This window comes from Strix uralensis, chromosome 1 (assembly GCF_047716275.1).
Source record: "Strix uralensis isolate ZFMK-TIS-50842 chromosome 1, bStrUra1, whole genome shotgun sequence".
Taxonomy (NCBI): Eukaryota; Metazoa; Chordata; class Aves; order Strigiformes; family Strigidae; genus Strix; species Strix uralensis.
In genome coordinates, this window is record NC_133972.1 from 131,857,644 (window position 1) to 131,877,365 (window position 19,722).

A 19,722-nucleotide genomic window follows, 5' to 3' on the forward strand; every position below is an offset into this window, starting at 1 on the left:
GCATATTCTTTTTTTTTTGGTCAACATATAGTCATAGTTAATAATGCAGATCAATTTAAATGGCATTACCATTAAGTATTCATATTTAGAAATCAGTGCAGTAAGTAATTTGAATTTGATAGAATAATTACAATGAATGCCTCTAGAGTATAAAGCTAATATTTCCATAAGTGCTTACAGTCAACCTGGTTCTGCTGCCTTTGAACTCAATGGGACTTTTAGAGCCAAGACTGATGTAAATGAGGCTAGGTCTGTGCTGACCCCTTTAGAGAAAACTTCCTCTCTTCCTGTAAATTAGATATGCATATATCTACATATCTCTGTTTGGATGCTAACTCATTGTTTTGTTGATTCCTAGATACATTTACCATCTGATTTGGGAATGCTTTATAAAGTGAGACTTGGTCTCCAGAGTTTGGAAAACAGCATATCCCAGTTGTCTCTTCCTTACTTTAAAATGCAGAACATATCAACCCTGGATACCTTTAGTCTCACCGTAAATAAAACACTTCCTCTTTCTCTTAATGGAGACAGATGGATTGAATTCCCTGTAGAGTGGCCATTAAAGGAAGCACTTTCTGGTAGGTATAAATCTACTTTAAAGCAGTAGAGTGGTCCGGGAGGTTAACATGTCCTAATATTACAACTGAAACCTTTATCAAAACAGTAAATTTTATTGTCTTTATTTAATGATTCATAAAGTCTGGACAAGAATTTAAAATGTATGAAGGAAAATACTATCCACTCAGCTTAATTTCTGTACCATAAAGTAAGAAATGCAATATTCATTTGATTGCACAGAACTATTATTATAGGCTACAAAGAACGCTTTATAAGAAATATCCCTTTCTTGCAATATTCTAATATTTCTATTTTCCTTTTTTAGTCCTCAGCTGCTCATATTACTGATATTAACAACATGATTTTTTTATAGCTCATTTACTATTAAGCGATTTTTTTTTGTTTGCACATTCCAAAGATTCTCAGTAAACAACAGCTCAAAACTACATATAAGCATCAGCTTTATTATCTTTATATACTCAAAATATTTATGCCTGTTAAAATTAACTCAACAGTTGCCTTACATATGTCCCCTTTGTTAAGCAAAATAAAAGAAACCCTTTCACCTAAAATCCACCATATCTTCCATATTATTCCAATGTGATGCTTACTGAATGCCAACATATGACAGAACAATTCTCAATTTAATAAACAGACCAAATACTATTAGTTAATGTTCAAATCATTTGTATCTGAGTTTTATGCAGAACACAAATGAGTTACCTGAGCAAAGAACAAGGCAGTTCACCCAAAGTGAGCTGAAGTAGGTGTTAAATGAACTACCCCAATGTGCTTTGGATTGAAATTTATGGCCCAGTTTCAGTGAGGTGTTTACATGTGTCTAAATGTAAGCATGAAAGTAATCTCAGTAGAATTAACAGGGGTTGAGGGGTTTTTTGCATATTTTGAGTGCAACTGAAAATTTAAATTTTGTATTTAGGCTTTAAATTTTATATTGCTTAGAGCTGTTATTTTTGTTTGAAGACTTGCACAGTGTGGGTACAGAGCAGGGCTTAATGGCTTTCATCTCCTATACACAAGATTGAAACAAAGAGGACCTTCAAATTAACATAAAGCACATGAGTGTGCCCCTTGCAAAAGACTGATTGCTGTCACATGCAGAAGTATTCAAGACACATGTACAAGCACACAGAAATGGTGAGAGAAAGATGCAGTGTAGGTGAAAAATGGGCAGCGAGACTGGAACTCTCACGACCTTGATTCTGACACTGGCTCTGTCAGTTCAACCAACCTCTTGGTTGAAAAAATAAGTTCCCCATTCTTTGGGGTTTGTTTGTTTGTTTTTTTTTTTTTTTTAATATTTACCTTCTTTGAAAAGTGCTTTGAGATGAAGATGTAAAAAAATCACAGAAAAAGATATAGGTATTATATTACCTATGTCTTTAGGTAAAAGAACAAACAAACAAAATAGCTCATCTCTGTTGCATTTATTTCTTTCCACACATGCTTTAGAAGTCTTCAAGGAGGGATTTGTAACCACAGTGAAGAAAAAAACTAGGACAGTGAAAAAACATATTCCCCCAAATCTTTGCCATTTTATGTCCAAAAGAGCTTTAAGCAGCTCCACAGCAGGTGGCACAAGGAGTTCAAAGTGATCCTTTACTCACAAACTTACTTGCAATTTATTGTGCAAAACAGATCTGCTTTTCTGTCAGCTTTCAAAATCTAATTTATTTTCTCCTTGGTTTTCTTTTTCTCAGCTAAAAGCAAAACAAGTATTGTGTTAATTGGAATGGAAAGCAGCTGATCATAATCACCTTAACCAGAAGCCATGTGTTGTTAAATTTCAGATACAGCTCTGTCATTCATAGAGTGCCTTAGTAGTTCATCTCTTAGTTACCTTTTCCTTTTTTTTATTTTGTACTTGGGACTGTGATGAAGCATATGCTAATGGCTAACTGAAACCATCAAAACACAGTTGATAAAATACAGTGTAGACCCTCGAGGTCTGGCTGTGCACACATGTGCCTTTGGGTGCATTAATGGGGAGAGGCCTCCAGCTGAGTATGTACATATATAGTTTCTCTTCACTGTACCTTCCTTTGAGCTGCTTACACCTCAGGAATCCCCAGGGATGAAATGGTGCTCTTTTTCTCTCACATACAGGGCTGTACAGAAGGTGAATTTTGCACTATTGTAGCTTTTAAGGCAAAACAACTAAATAGTTAAAAGATGAAATAAAAATGCATTATTCTACTTTCAAATAGCTGATTATTTCCACAGTTAACACAGAGCTATAATTCACACTGAGATTATGAAATCATTAGAATGTTATAAAATTAATGGATTTATAACATTCATGTATGTTATCCTTATTGTATGTAACTTCTTTTCAGAGATTTCTTTCATCTTTCCCCTCTCCAATCTATTCAGTACACTACAGAGATAAAAGCTTACTTGCCCACATTTGCCCTATGATGGTCCAATCCCACTACCTGAACAAAGACTTTAGCCCTCTTCCCTTGCCTACATTAGTCTCCTTCAATTGCCCTTCTTTGTACAATGTACTCTGCGACTTCTATCCACTGTAAAACCTGAACCAAAGTTTATTCAACTTAATCTAGTTGACTACAGTGTGTCAGGGACATGATAAGACAATAGATCTTACTTGCCTTGGCCAGGAACCTCTAGCCATGATGGGCTTAGGATGTCCATTTAAGATCAGATGATACGTCAGATGTGCATCTGTCTTTAGTCCTCTCTCTGACCCTGTCTTCTGGATGGACCTTGGACCTATGTTGTAGCCTTATTTTCAGTCCTGTCTCTGGCCCTTTCTCCTGCTGCTTCTGTCTTGACCGCCAGGATGGATCCCAGATATTTTTCATTGCTTGCTGCATCTGGGACTGTTGACAGCTCTGCCTGCCACATGCAGATGCTGCAGGACTGTTACCTGGTCAGTGAGGGCCCTGCCTGTGCTGGGGTCGTGCTCAGCTCCTGTCTTGTCCACCCCTGTGGGGCAGGCCGACTCTTGCTGCTCTCTGACACAGTGATACAAGAAACAAGCCTTCCAAATGAAATCCTTTCACTCTTGTTTTGGGCTGGTCCAGCCTCACTTCTCAAGTTTCAGATCTGGAAGACTGTGGCCAAACAGAGGTCAAGTAAAATAAAAAGACAACACTTAGAAAATCCGAGTTATAGCCAAAAATAGCACTGCACAGGCTTCTTTGTTCTGTGTAGTGACCCACTCACTGCATTGCATCCCTGATCAAGTGTATTGTTTTGTCTTCTAAAGCTTCATCTTCATTGTAACACCACCCACCATATTCCATACAGTCCTTGTATTCAATTTTTTCTCTTATATCTTACCATGCCATAATTTGTTCTTTCTTAGGCAGCATTAATTTTTGATTTCCATCTTAAACTTAGCTGTTTAAACTTAGGGTTTTACTAAGTTTTACCTTAATAGGTAAAACTAAATGCCTTTTTGGCACTATGGGTTTCTTTCCATGCACCTACTCAGCTGCAGTAAGCATGCAACAAGGGTCTGTCTTCTCTCTCCTGTTGCTGATGTTGGGGAGACGGGCAAGGCCCATAGAACAGAACTGATTCTTGTCCTGAACTCGGTATTTTAGATGATCATTAGATCTGGAAGCTGATAATAACAACTTGTTATCTGTTTTACTTGGACTTTGCCTTCCTGACTTCCAAAGGATACAGATAGTCTGTTTATACACACAGTCGTCTATGGGATAGGTGTCTCACTGATCTAAGCTCTGAGCCACATTCCACAGAAGCCTTCTGCAAGGTCAGGATTCATCCCCTTCTACCACAGCATCTACAGTAATAAAAAGGAGATGATAAGTAGATGATTAGAAGAGGTAAATATTCAGGACTGTCACATCATTTGGTTCTATGAGTAAAATGTAAATGAATATAAACAGATGCTCTGTGTATGCATTTATTTTTAAAGGGGTTCAGATATTGTCATATCGTCTTCCATTAAATAACTATAACCATTGCATAAATCACAAACAGCACAAATTCATGGGTGACAACTTCAGCTGAAATAGACTTGTCTTCCTGAGCTCCCTCTATAGTCAGTGGATATGCTCTGTCATAGTGAAGTTCAAAGCAGCAACTTAGGTGCTCTGACTCACACGCAAGGAGCTTCTCTCTCCACCTCTTAGATGATGAAGTCTGAAGGACTTGTCTACCCAGCTAAAATTCGTCTTTGTAAAGGTCCCAAAAGTGATTGATGAGTCTGAGACTTATTTGGATATTATCTATCAGGCATTTGCCATTAAAAAGAAAAAGGCAACTGACTCTGGTAATTTTTCCATAATGTGCTACTGTTACAAACAGCATAAAGCACAGGCATGCTTTTCTCTAATTTATATAAAGTTGTCAGCATCACCAGTGTTCATAGTTACAGGACAAAATTAAGGAAAAAATTGAAAATTTTTGAATCTTACTGTAATTTTCAAGTGTTTGAATTTTTAATTATATCTGACTGCACATTGCTATGTTGTCAAATAGCTGCACAATGTTGTGGCAGTCTTAACAAGTTCTCTTTCTGTTTGATATTGCAGTGGTTACATATCATCTAACAGTATTTTCTAGAAATATTTTGAGTGAGAGAAATTTAGTGCAAATGGCTGCATGTATATATGGTACCCATGGTGACACAGGGGACAGATCCCTTCTCTGGTCGTTGCAGAATGTCCAGCAGGGAGAGGACAATGAGGTAATCTGTCTTAAAGTACTTTAAAATTTATCCTTTAATCCATTCTTGCACTTTCTATATGTTCTTTCCAAATCTTCCTATACACTTAAATAATATAGTTTAAGATTGTAATACTGAATAATTTTATTCTAGTCATTTCTAGTTATCATGGATGCTGTTGAATTGGGAGAACTGGAAAAAGTTGTTCTTTTGATCAGCAGTAAAACAGGTAAAGTACTTTTGCTGCTCTCTAAAGTCAGTGATGTGGATCACACAGCTAGCCTCCTGAAATCAGTTAGAGTTAAATCCTGATTAATTTCCTTTTGCTATTTTTGCTAAAAGGTAATATTTTATAAAGCAAAATTCTACATTTTGACACATTAAAATCCTTGGATCTAAAGGCTATATCATTATTGTGTCAAGAAAGTAAAGTATTCCTTTCCATACAAGAAAGAAAAACAGAAAATTAAGATGAATAATTATACTCTGCAATTAATATGTGATCTATTAATATGTGATCCAGGAGAATAATTATAACTCACATAAGAAACTGATATTGTTTAATTTTCCTTCTGTGATTCAGTTATTTTCACTGTTTTCCCCACCTGTTCTGTTTTCTCCCTGTGACATTCAGAGGGGGATTTTATCCCTATTAGGCAATCAGCAGTTTTGTCACTGAATTTCATTAAAATCATCATAACTTTAACATCTCTTTGCCTTATCTGTAGGATGGCTATCATGCTACTAAGGAATATTCAAAGAATTAATTGTAAAGTCCTTTAATGAAATTTGCTATACAATTGCAAATTGTTACTTACTATGTATTACAGTTGACCATTTTCAGACAGTTTTCTAGGAAAACAAGGGTTCTATGTTTGCCCTTTAGCTGATTTTTTTGTCATAGTTACCTTCTAGACTCACCACCCAATTTCAACCAAATCTGTAAAAAGGTGTATAGATATCAAAGATGTTTGGGCAGTAAGTGTGTACATACTGGTCAACACATCCTGCACCACAGCATGGTCTGCCTCGGCTGCTGGGGCTTCAGAGGAGGCACAGTGGGGAGCTGCAGTTACTATAGAGGGGAAGGGAAGGAGAGGGACAGCCCTGCCATGCTGCTGTTGGGGAGTAAGACGTATAGCTCACTACATTTTTTCCCATAGCTTCAGTTGTGAAAGTTAACTACAGCCATCTGTCTGACTGACAGTCATTGAATATGGCAATTGCATGTTGCCAAAGGGCATCACAGAGAGCATGACAGGCAAGATTCTTCCAGTTCCATTTGAGAACATGATTCACAAAGGAGGGAATTTGGGGCACATTGGCTCTGTGTGTGTTATGAAGAGAGGTTTGGGCAGATGTATAATAGATTTCTTCCAGAGGAGTTACTTAGGTGATAAAGCACTTTAGATGAGTAAGGGTGTCCATATTGTATCTAAACTTGCTTGGACTGACACTAGTTTGGACCAAGACTTTGAACCAAAAATCTCCAAACACAAAACCTCTTTAGTGTATAAAGTCAGATGTACCCTGCAGGGCTGGTTGGCCCAGGCAGAGTGTTGCTCTAATGCATTTATGCTTCTTCCAGTATCTGAGCAGGTTTTAACATCAGGTGGTTTGAAATCTCTTCCTGAAGCTCCTGACTCTCTCCATGCGCTGTCTGGGCAGGTCATGAGTGCAACATGATGTCCTGGATTCCTCCCCAGAAGCCTGAGCCTATTAACTTAGCCTCCTATTGATATAATTAAAGGGACTTGGACAGTAGTAGAAGATATTGAGATGCAGTTTGCTGAACAGGACTGAAGAGAAAAATAATAGAAGGGAAAATGAATAGTCTTCATGACTAATTAGTGGCAAGAGATTCAGGCCAGTGTTATAGACAACATGTAGCTGAAGTCCCCAGCAGAAAATTCAAAAGGAAGGCCAAGTCAGAGAGCAATCTTTCTCAAACAGCAGAGGTATAGAGTAAGTTGCTGAACTTCCTTCATACCTGCTGTCTATCAAGATCCTCTTTGTGCTGCATGTGGGATGGAGCTCCAACCCTCCTGTCAAACAGTCACTGAGGAGGAAGCACCAGATATGTATTTCTGCTCTTCCTCCTCGAATGAGTCTGCCTGAGTCATGCTGAATCTTTTCTGCATGCCTGTCCAAGGACAGTGAGGACAACACTCCCTTGCTTCACTAAGACAAAGGAAATGCTTGCTCCTGAATTTCTAAGTTGAGGTTTCAAATAAGAACAAAATAAGGAATGTTATGATGATTCCAGGATTTTTAAGTCAGTCATTGGTATTCATAAATGAATTAATAAATGATGTTTTAATATAGTAGGCATGACACCATTATCTCAACAACAGACTCTACTTAATCCCTTGACATGCAGTATGACATTTTCACTATACTTTATTTTTTTCTTTGTAGACTGCAAACTGGACATTAAAAAATTGCATTTGAAAGAAGCTGTAAAGGAGCATCCTATCTATGTATTTGAAGTGAATGAGTAAGTATATTATGTAAAGCTAGTAATTTTTTAATCATTTGAAGTATAATAGTTGAAAACACTGAGCTGGCATTGAATTAAAATTACTGTCACAGAGTGGTTCAGTCAATGGATATTTTTAAAATAAGTCCATCTTTAACTGTCCCACATAAATGCATGGGATTTTTTTGATTTAACTTATGATTTACTTACATACGTGGTTTTGTTTTCCAGAGCTTTTTCTGTGGATGCAAATAAGCCAAAAATACAGAGAGAAATCCCAGTATCTTTTGTTATTAGAGGAGACAAACAAAAGAATGACATAGATAACAACTTACATGAAGAAGGTAGTCAAGCAAGAAATCTGACAGAGTATACTATTAAAGTATACACGGGCGACAAAAGAGGAGCAGGGACTGATGCCAATGTGCATATTATTTTATTTGGGAATGAGGAAAAATCTGAGGTATTTCAACTCTCTCAGTCACTGGATCATCAAGACCCCTTTGAAAGAGGAAAAGTAAGTACATAGATTTTATAGGATGTGTCCATTTCTGGACTGGGAAAGCAAACTTTAAATCTATGCAAGATCTGTATAGAGTTTAAGGCATTTATCCTGTTTTCCACATCACTAGATGAGATATAGTCTCAGCTATGTCTGTGTTTCACCTTTTCACCAGAGTAACCAAGGGACATTTAACTTCTATCCTATCTAGCTGACTCTGTTGCTCTTCTGTCTCTTAGTCCTAAATATGTCTTCATATTGCATCCACTCATCTGCCCACTTATGCATTTCCTTGATCTGAAATGCACAACATGCACTGCCTGTGCATGTGCATATATGTGCAGTATTCCTTGTGGTTGCACAAACTTTGAATATTGTGCTTGAGAATACATCAGTCTCTTACATCCCATCATTTTACTTTGCCATGGAAACTGATGCTGTGAGCCTCACTGCATGTATAAGCCTATAACCAGATAAAATGGAACCATGCACATCAACCTGATTCTGATATCTATCATGCTTTAGGCTATTCAGAGACCCCTCGTTCAGATACAGATATTTGCATAAGAATGCCGATTCTCTGCATGATGTCCTAGTACCTTAGCAGAATGTTCTTCTATTTTAATAAACATATTAGTCTGGCAAAGGAATTGCTCCATTTGCTCACCACCTGTGCAATGGAGTGTAATGATGGTTACCCTTATATAGCAAGAAATAAATATATTTTCCATATCTTTCTCCTGTGGATTTCTTGAAAGGTAATGACTGAATAATTAAAACTCCAGTTAAAATATCTTCCTTATGAGATCTACCTCATTATCTCCAGCAGTACTAAACATCTTGTTACTTGCGGTTGGTCCGAGTTTCTTCAGCTAGGATGTCTGTGAATACCTTCTAAAAGATCTTTACCCATGTATTTCTTCCACACTGAGGAGGTTAATAAATCTAGCTACCTATAGGCACAAGGAGCAAGTAAGAAAGTGTATTGAATAGTACTTCCTTTCACCTAGTACTACATAGGAGGTATCATTGCTCTTTGAAGAGTAGATGCATAGAAATCCTGTTAGCAATCCAGCTAAGTCAATTGGTAGCCAGTGATGTCCAATGTCTTCTGAAAAAAAGGATCTAATTTTTAAAAAAATCTGTAATTTAAACAAGATAATATTTTAAATTAAAATATGTAATACTTGAAAAACATAATGGTACATGTAGTAAAAGCCTTTATCTTTTATGTTCCTGAATATATATTTATGTATCATATACTGAAAACATTTTAGAAGTCTATATCAGTTGAGAATTCATAACAGAGCAAAAACATTTTTCTGGTAGATGAAAGTCAGGAAAAAGGTAGGGATTGTCCTACTTTAAGTTGAAAAACTGAGACCTAGTAGGAGACGATTTATACCACAGATCTTCAGCAAGGAAAACAAACCACATCAGGTGTCAGCCACCTATTTTGAATTGGTATTATTACATTTGAATTAGCCTCAGAACTGACCTAAACAAATGTGTAAGTTTCCAGACATTGGTATATTTTTTTAATAAATGTATTTTAATATTAAAGGTTGATACATTCAAGATTAAGACCAAAAAATTAGGCAGCCTACATTCAATTGAAATTGGTCACGATGGGAAAGGATTTGGTGAGTATACTGCATGCGTTCAACAGCCTTGTAAAAATCATCTGCTTAAAGATCTGCCTGACATTTGGAAAGGTTTTTGAAGTCATGCTACTGCTACAGCTAGCTAATACAAATCTGTACACAAATGAGGTCAGTTTGACTGCTTCTGCTTACACCCCCTCTGTCTCTATCACATTTCCCTTGACTTTACCTTGATTTTTATTTTTTTCTAACAAAGATCTAGTTAGCATAAACCTCAGAAGGTTTTATTCTTCAAACATTGCTCAGCCAAAACTCCTATTAGATGTCTTAAATAACATAGGATTGAATTTTCAAACTCCAGGCTAAACTTTCCATGCTTTGAACATTATCTAAGAAATGTTTGGGCAAATTTGGTGCTCTAATCAAAGCATGCTGTATCTCCCTCTGACACACATCTGGCTCTTCTTCTTGTGAAAGTTAAACTATGAGGAGAACACTAGTATGTACCAGGTCTTGACCTGATGTTGTTAGGATGTGGCTACAGTACACTCCCACACATGACAATGGAATCTGTTTCTATGTGCAGGGTATTACACGTAAACTCTAAAACCTGAATTTTACAAAAAAGTAAGATGGGAGACTAGGGCATATAATATTTTGAGCTTACATTTAGTGGTGCTAAAAAACCCTAGAGATATACATATATAAATGGAATTTGCAGGCAATGTACAGCTTGAGTCAGAAAGGTCTGATTGTATTGAGATATTCTAGTCAGATGAATTTTGCTTAACCTCTATGAAAGAAATAGGCTTAGGTTTAATAAAACCCAATTTATCTAAGTGCATGAGCCACTATAAGGTTGCAAGGGTTTAATCATATCTAGGATGAACCAAGCAAAATTCCACAAATAGCAGTTCCTATTCAGGGAAAACCTGAACAGGTTTTTTTCTTACTACCCAGTCATGTTGTACATGTTATGGTATTGAAAACTCAAAAAGAAAAAACACCAAACCTTTTGAAATACCTATAATAAATAAAATCCTCCTGCTGACTTTCATCTTATTCGTGTTAGCCGCTGTACAGGCAGACAATTCAACTTAGAACTGATCTGGGAAGGGGACTCCACACCATCAGACTTTTAGCACTCTGAGATTTGCACAGAAGTCTGCAGGGGAAATATAGGTTGAACTTTTATTTCCTGGGTCCCAAACTAGCAACAACATGATTATCTTTCCTCCCTGTGTCCTGATCAACGTCACATAGCTACTAATACTGCCTTCCTTGCACAGCTGGTGTGTGTTGATTCATTTTACATCCATGACTACCTTCCTCTAAATTTTTCTCTGAAATTATCTCCAAGTGTCTTTTGTCACATCAGCTGTTATCCTCACAAGCATCCTCAAAATTTAACACCTCTTTGAAATGTTTCATCTGTTTGCTAATCTTTCCTAGCTGTCTCTAGATTTCTCCATACCTGGAGATTTCAGTGAGGTCTGCTAGAGTTTTGTCAATAAAGGATAAAGCATTAGATTTTAAACTTTTCAAGAAAGCAAACATGCCTTTATATTCATTTGTAAAGTGCCGTGTAAATTTGAGAGACTGCAAATTTTTATTGCTGATAATCTTGACTCTGAATTACAGAGATTTCATGAAAGGTCATATATTCCAAGTAGAGTCTATGATATATTAAACCATCCACAAGATTTCATTAAAGAAGTTCCAAAAATACTTTACAATATCAATAAATGACTCTCGCGAATTGAAGATGAAAAATGTAGTTTTTATTATGGCCTAGTTATTTTAGCTAATTTTTTGAAAATATCCATGAAAAGTGAGGAACATTGCTATGCCTTTATGTTTTATCTAAATTGGTACAATTTGCAAATATTTTTATATTAAATTTTTAGCCTACTTGCAAATAAAAATATTTTTATTGGTTTTAGTCTATTTAGTACTTTGTCCAAATATTTGAAAACCCAAATAATTTGTTAGGACATACTGTTTTATCTCTAGGACATGCAAAGAGTACCAAAAGGTTTTCAGCCACTAGCAGTATGACCCTAATTAGTTTTTAAATGTTGTCATTAAGTATTTGCATTGGCAAACATGACTAAAGATGTCAGCACAAACACTGTATAATAAAGCTTTATTTTTAAAATCTTCATATTTTAATATTCTATGAAATAAAATTCTATAGCACAAGAATGAAGGTATTCTTCATACAGCAAAATAGGAGATTGTAGCAGAATATTACATACATTCTTAAAGCTAAAACAGATGTGAGTATTGGCCTAAATGGAGATGCTATTCTGAATCATGACTGCTGGAGAAATATGGATATGAGAAGCATTCAGATTCACCACTTAGTTTATATAACTATAAATGTATTAATTAGAAAGGAGTAGTAGAATTTCTGTTTTCCTATTGTTTAAGGGCTTGGGTTATCATTAAAAAAATTACATCTACTGATGAAGTCCATCTATTCTTATTGTTTTGGCGGACACTGAAGATCAAAGCCCACCAGGGGTGTACTTTGAGTGCATTTCAGAGTACTGAAAAGGGCAAAATGGGATTTCAAGAAAGTGTTCAATATTACCATGCACTCTGTTTCATTTGTCTTTCTTCCTGTTCTGTTCAATATGGAAAAATGAGTTAAGTTGTAATAAAAATCTTCCTTTATATTTTCTGTCAAAAACATCAAAGACCTTCTCTGTAAAACTGAGAGAAGTTGGTAGTAATTTGAATCATCTACATTTCAGTTTTATTATTGATATTGAATACATTTAGAAATACTAAACCACACAGGGTTTGGAAATGAAATCAGAAACCTTTCTTATGCTTTATTTGTGTTTCGGTTATATTAAATTTGCTCTTTTTTCCCTTCTACAGCAAGTGGCTGGTTTCTGGAAAAAGTGGAAATCACAGATACATCTAGGAATTCAGTGTATTGCTTCAACTGCAACAGGTCAGTAGATCGGAAATTCTTTACTGTGAGGGTGATGAGGCACTGGAACAGGTTGCCCAGAGAAGTTGTTGATGCCCCCTCCCTGGAAGTGTTCAAGGCCAGGCTGGGTGGGGCTTTGAGCAACCTGGTCTAGTGGAAAGCCCATGGCAGTGGGGCTGGAACTAGATGATCTTCCAACGTGAAGTATTCTGTGGTTCTATAATTGGTTCATCATTGCTCTGTAGGTGCTGTTTTCTTTTTAACAAGAATTAGTAGTAGCCTTTTTAGTCTCAGTTGTTTCTCTTCAGGTTTCCTAAAACAGTAAGGCTTTTTAAACCATGCTGTGTACCTGCCAATCCATCCTCAGTAACTTTTGAACCCTCTGGACAATTTCAAAATAATTTGTCAGAAGAATATTTAGAGGAAGATATTACATTTTTCCAAGTTATTAAAACTGAATGACTGTAGGATGGAGAGACACAATTTAGTGCCTTTACCAAGAGAAGATATTAGTATACCATTTTCAAGAGGTAGAAGCTACCATTACATGAGTATTAGTGCATATGTAGCTCTGACAAGCATATCATGGGTATGCAAACAGGCATGGGAGAGAATCAGAAATATGGGATAGTGGGAAGATAGTAGGATATGGCAGGATAGATACAAAACTGGAGAAGTCGTCGTGTATTTATTTTATTGAGCAAAAGCAACATTAAAATCCTTCTGTTTCAGTGTCTGCTTAGTATGGGTCTAAGATATATTCAGCAAATAAGGTAAAGATAAAAGAAACCTTCTTATAATGTCATGTAAGAGGATAATGATCTAAATTTATATGTTTATTTGGATGAAGGGGTGCTGGGGTAAAGGACTTCTAATGTACGAAAAGAAGTGCAATACATGAAAGTGTATTGCTTCAGTCTGTGTCAAACTGAAGCAATATACTTTCAGAAGTTGAAAGGTATATTTGGAGTGACTGTTCACTGCAGTATGAAGTTTACAGCTTAAAGAATTTCAGAATGAACAACAGAAGCAAACACATTTATGTCTTTCTAAGTGTAAAATAGATCTTTAATGCATCTGAAGAACAGACAAGTGTGAAAACTTAGAAGTTCACTATATCTAGAAAGAGGGATGTTACCTGGTGGTCTGAAAACAGAAATGGTAGCCAAGAATATTTAATTTTATCCTTCCTCTAAATGTTTCTGTTAACTTGACAATTCATGGAAGCCAAATCCCAACCCTGTACCCAAAGAAGCAACATTTTTTTAGTTCTTGGATAGTCAGTTGGATGTTACAGTCTAAGTCATGAGAATGTGAGGCTGTCGCTAACCTCAACAACACTAAACTTCTTCCATCAACATTAAATTTCCCTTCATTAAACTCCTTCCAAACTCATGGTCAGGTGCTATCTAATCTTCTAGATACCTAAATTTAGGTTAGTGGGCACGAGCAAAAGTCCTTAGAGCACAATGTCACTTAGGTGTACAACACAATCCATGATGAAATTTTTAGTTGATGTCACTCCACCTTTTTTGCTTGTAAGAGTTCTCAGGCCACACCAGTCAGAGGAAGATTCTTGAAAAAGATAGCTTGCAACAAACATTTTTTTCCAGAGATTTTTTTTTTTTCAATTTTGTTTAAAGTCTTATGGTAAAAACACAGAGGTATGTAAGAGACCCACTTGGAGCAAGAATTTGAATCACATTGTTGATGTTGGTGAGTGACTGACACAGATTGATTCTACAGACTGCTGACTAGGACATTTAGTGGGGCCCTTAGTGGGTTACGGTCTTGTCCTTACCTTAATGTATACCTACTTACTCAAAATGAAAGAATTTCAGTAGGGAAGATTAGGAGGTCCACCCCAGAGTACTCAGTGACCCAGAGGCTATGGGACACTTCTCGGATACAGGAAACTGTAAGTCCATGTCCCTGTTCCAGCTCAGACATGGAGCCTCTCATCTCATAGCCTACTGCGTAAATGGGGAATGGGTTCATTCTCTCACAAAGAAAAGACTCCTCTGATAAAAATGCTGTCTCTAAAAGATATTAATCACTGAGAAACCTGAAAGGAGGTGGGCATCCTTTACTAACTCATTTAAATGCCTGTTGTCTAGCTTACACATCACACCTTTCCTTGGCTCTGGGACTTCCATGAGCAATTTTATCTGCCAAAATTAATTGTGTTTCAGCCTGGAACTGTTTAGCTTCAGCCATATCTCCCAGCTGTTCAATGGTGCAACTTCAGATGTGAGCTACATTAATGCAATACCGGCTGGGAATCCCTCCCATACTAGCTTCTTAGTAGACATCACATCAGGTAGTCTGTCATAAGCCTTGCAAAAGTGTTAGAAGCTTTTTAACTCTTTGGAAATTAATATAACTGCCTCTGTGATTCCAGTTAACACCGATCTATCTGAGCTTTGGACTCAGGCCTTTTTCCCATATATTCAATGGTAAAACCTCCATAGGCTCTTATAGAGAAGGGATTTGGCCCACCGTGCAACTCAGTATTTTGTGAACCAACAAGGAGATATGAGAAATAAACAGTGTCTGGAATGGAATACATGAACAATAACCTGCTATCACAGAACAGGTTTCCTTACTCTAAATGATCCCGATTTTATGCCACTCAATGAAACAATCTACTTGTCACCTATATGAACAACAAATAAAATGAATGTATATTTCATAAATATATTTATAAAGTTAATTACACTTTTAAATTATGCATATATGGATACAAAAAAACCCAAACACTATTTTCTTCAGATTGGTTGCTGCTTCTATACAAACCAATGTAAAAACTCTCCTAGAAATCCAGTGGTGCAGAAGCAGGCTTTCATGATTTGTCTGTTTGTTAAGTTTTATATGTGCTGTGTCTATGACAGGTTTTTATGTTTTTCCCTTAAGGTGGCTTGCTGAGGATGAAAGTGATGGCCGCACCATAGTGCAACTTTATCCATAATTGCTTGATTTCTGATTCTTTCTGAGTGTGTTGTTTCTCCAAATTCATCCTGATTTGATTTACTTGTATTTTATCATTCTGAAGGTATTTTAATTTCTGTGAAAGAATGTCAGAACAATGCATTAAAAACATCACAGTAAATTAAACATGTCTAATGTGAACACCACATTCCAATCCTATTAGAGATGCTCAAAAACTTTGAATGACTGAAATTTAGAAACTGGAAATTTAAATCTGTAACATTGCTCTGTGGACTTGATCTGAGCATTCATAACGGTAGACATATGTAGTAACATACTCAAACATTTTTGCTTCAGTAATAATTTGTGGGTAAGTCAAATTTAGCTCTTGTGTCAAATCTGTCAATATTTATTAATTTGATGAATCTGTTTCAATTTCAACATTTATCGAAATTTAGATTTTCTCAAAATCATTTTCCAAGCAAACTGCACAACTCTTCAGCCTTACCATATATTGCTTCCTTTTTCTATCAGACCATAACAGAGAGTAATAAAGAATTTGTTATTCAGGAGTTCACCCTGTGTCAGTAAGCCTCCCACTGACATTTGATTGTAAAATCTTGTAGCTGAGCCAGAACCTCAGCTGAGAACCTTTAGATCCAAAGGGTCTCTGAAGAGAGGCTGTTATCAGTAACATTGCAATAGCTTACTGGCAGGCTTAGGCAGCTCCCTTCTCAGCTTGATGACTTTTGCAGTGCTCGTTCTTAGTCAACTAACTAGCTTTCCAATGCTGTATGTGTGAATGCCTTTACTTCCCCAAAAAAGACCAGTTCTTTTGGAAAATGCACAATAAATAGAAAAATATTTAGCTATAAATGCACAAAATAATGTTTGGTTCGGTAGGCTTTGACATGCCAGAATTGACTCAGGAAGGGTTTAGGATACAGATGAGTCTGAAATGAAATCGTGACTTGCACACCACCTGAAGTTTCATGTGTGTGATCAGAATACAAATATTGTATATAAGCTACATAGGGCATCCCTCTGTTTAATCAAAGGCTCCACCTTTGGTACCTTCAAAATTTAAAATCTGTATGAAGATCTGTATTTTAGACCTGTTTCACCCTCAAGGCACTACTGTGTTCTGTAGCAGCAATGTGCTTTCTATAATTATAAGAATTAAATGAGTTTCTAATCTGTGCTGATGAAACATTGTCTGGCTGTCTTTTTAATAGTTCAGTGTTTATTCACTCACATTATTCTGTGAAATGAGGAATGTTGGCCGATATCTGCATGGGTGATGAGATTTCAGTTGTTAGTTTGACACAAAAAAATAATAAACACATATAATGGGTCTTGGCAGGTAATTTCATTTTTATCTACGTTATACGTCATCAAAGGGAGAGCTAATGTAAGGGGTGGATGTGATCAGAGTGAGCAATGGAACAGAGTCAATTCCTTCTGAAAGTGCTCTTTTTGCTCACACTGCTACCACGCACACTGGAATGGATTTGAAATTGTATCCCCAGAGTGCACAGTTCACTTACTTAGTATCAGTATTCATTACACTGAATCACTTTGTTGTGATCTATTATGTGATTTGTTTCATTATTATGTCTTTCATTAATAGTTTGTAATACTAGCTCTCTTTGATGCCATTTCTGATTTATCAAGTGTAAATAATGCCTTCCTAATCTGTTTTTCATTACTAACAGTGAATACCCTCCTTCAGCAGCTGCCTTCCGTATTTGAAAATTATTTTCTCTACCTATACAGTGTACAAATTAGGTTTTGGATTCGCTTCCCTGGATCCAGAGCCATGTAAACACCTCAACCCTTTCACTAACAGGACCACCGCAGCAGAGGGCTTCATTTCAAGCGCGTCATGGGTGCTTTCAGCACATATAACCAGGGGATTACATTTTGATAAGAACACCTGAAATACCGTAAGAACTCCCTTTTCAGGTCTTGCTTGGAAGACATGCCAGTTAGCATATTTAGCTTGTGACTAGTGCCAAATTCCAAACTTGCCTCTTCTGCATAGTATACAGTGTTGACTCCTGTGTCTGGCACAGAAGTCACTTAATCTCTGTCCCTTTCAAGTGGGACAACATTCGGGCAAAAGTGCTGGTCAAAGACAGAGACAGAGACATGACAGAGGTGCTACCTCGTGCATTCTGCTGTTGCTGCACAGCAACGTTGCTGCCTTGTTTTTTCAGTCCCAGCACCCTGCCCTGCCTTTGGAGAGCCTGGGCAGATATTGACACCACTGATGCCTCCACGGGGAACAGAGATGCAGCATAGAAAAGAGCCTGCCAGGGTCAGCAAGAAACCCAGGAATTTGTCACCCATGGGAGCCTCGGAAGGAGCAGTGAGAGAACTCAGTTAACTGGAAAAGGCAAGGCTGTAGTGGAGAGAAGGGTTTGACTTCTGCTGCCTCTCTGTGCTGCATCCTGTCCTTGAAGATCTGTGTGAGAGGGCAGTGGCTAGAGGATTTTTCTATTATTATTTATTATTATTATTATGTAAGAATGCTTAATTTTGCACTGCAGAGAAAGCCTCAAGATGGAGATGAGTGCTAAAATATAGACCCTGAGGACCGTAACATAGACATAACAGAGTCTGAAAATGTCCATTAAGGATCCAGTATTAGTTAACTCTCTTTTCCTTATCCACTTCTCCTGGTGTGCTTTTATATATATTATTATTAGGTTGATCTAGGTGACATATTTCTGCCCATTTAAACCCTGAAGTGTCTCAGCTTCTTTTGCTGATGATGTTAAGGATTTGAAAAAAATAATGATGTTCTGACTGGCTCATTGGATCATTTAATATTCTCCCAGAAACTCCAAGTACTGCCTTGCTGAAACTCATCATACAAAAGCAAGGATTCCCTCCTCTTAAGTACGTATGAGCAGTTATATTGCATCTATCCATCCTGTAGTTTGACAGTTGTGAAAATGGAATCAGAATAAGAAAAAAGGAAGTACCAAGTGCTCCTCTGAGTTCCTTTAGAAGTCTTGGATTAGTACCACCTAGTCCTTGTGGATTGGTAGTATTTATAAGTGTGTTTGCAAATATAAACATCCTCTGCTCACACATGAATTTAAAATGGTCCCTTGGTCTTCTTCTCCAGGAAGTGAAGCGGTAATTTGGAAAAGTCCATAAATTCCTCCATACTGAGCAATGCAAGGCAGTGTCATAACTTTCTGTGCTGTGGCTGAATCTTTTGTTTTACAATTCTTTTGCTTGGCCTGAATTCGGTTTAAACAGGTGAACCAAAAGGGGGGGAAGAAAACGGGACTCTTCATTTTCTTCTTCAAACTTTTGAAAATTCTTAATTACATCTTAAATACAGCATCATAGGGCATGTTAACAGCCCCTTAGGCTTTCCATAAATGCTTTTCCTGTTAACATAAAATGTGATGTGCTTGGTTGTTGTTTGGTTTCTGCATGTGCAATGGCACTGAGAGCTGTCGGCATTGTACAAAGCTTGGTTGCAAGCTCGCTTCCTGTGATGTCTTCCCATATGTCTGTGTCTGCTGCTATCATTTGTTATATATATATATCTGAAGTGCTAAGGCTTGGACAATAGGCCCAAGCCAGAGTTGACCTATAGATGAATCCTGTATATTTTATAACTGATAACCATTGTGCTAACAGGTATTATACTAAGTTATAACAAGCCACCTATTCTGATGTAAAAAGTGGAAGTGTTGAAGCCTGAACAACAGGCCCTGAGCCGAAGCTGCTAACTCAATGTAATCATTAGTGAAATATGTATGAAAGATGTAGCTATCTTGAATGTGTATTTATCTTTCTTTGTGGGTGGATAAAATAACAGGGTTGTGGAGACCCTTGTCTGGCACTGTGGTCTGATGTGAGACCTTGTGCCTAATCCAATTAGATAAGCAGAGGAACTCCCTTAGCTTCTCCCTGGAGTCCTGGCCAGGCTCTGGGGGGGGAATCTAATGTGAGAATGAAACCAGGTATTTCTGCTTAAAACAAAAGTGCCAGCTA

The 19,722-nt window shown here is 37.0% G+C and overlaps 1 protein-coding gene across 1 annotated transcript in view; it reads left to right on the plus strand.

Annotated features, from left to right (window-relative positions):
- Window positions 1-16,912, plus strand: part of RP1 (RP1 axonemal microtubule associated) — a 179,564-nt gene extending 162,652 nt beyond the window's left edge. Inside the window, exons 51-58 of the mRNA XM_074881345.1 lie at window positions 359-581; window positions 5,112-5,266; window positions 5,399-5,474; window positions 7,664-7,742; window positions 7,956-8,241; window positions 9,791-9,869; window positions 12,720-12,795; window positions 15,688-16,912. Of these exons, the coding sequence (XP_074737446.1) occupies window positions 359-581; window positions 5,112-5,266; window positions 5,399-5,474; window positions 7,664-7,742; window positions 7,956-8,241; window positions 9,791-9,869; window positions 12,720-12,795; window positions 15,688-15,742 (1,029 nt within the window). The 3' untranslated portion in view covers window positions 15,743-16,912. The remainder of the gene's footprint in view (window positions 1-358; window positions 582-5,111; window positions 5,267-5,398; window positions 5,475-7,663; window positions 7,743-7,955; window positions 8,242-9,790; window positions 9,870-12,719; window positions 12,796-15,687) is intronic.
- Window positions 16,913-19,722: the final 2,810 nt, after the last annotated feature.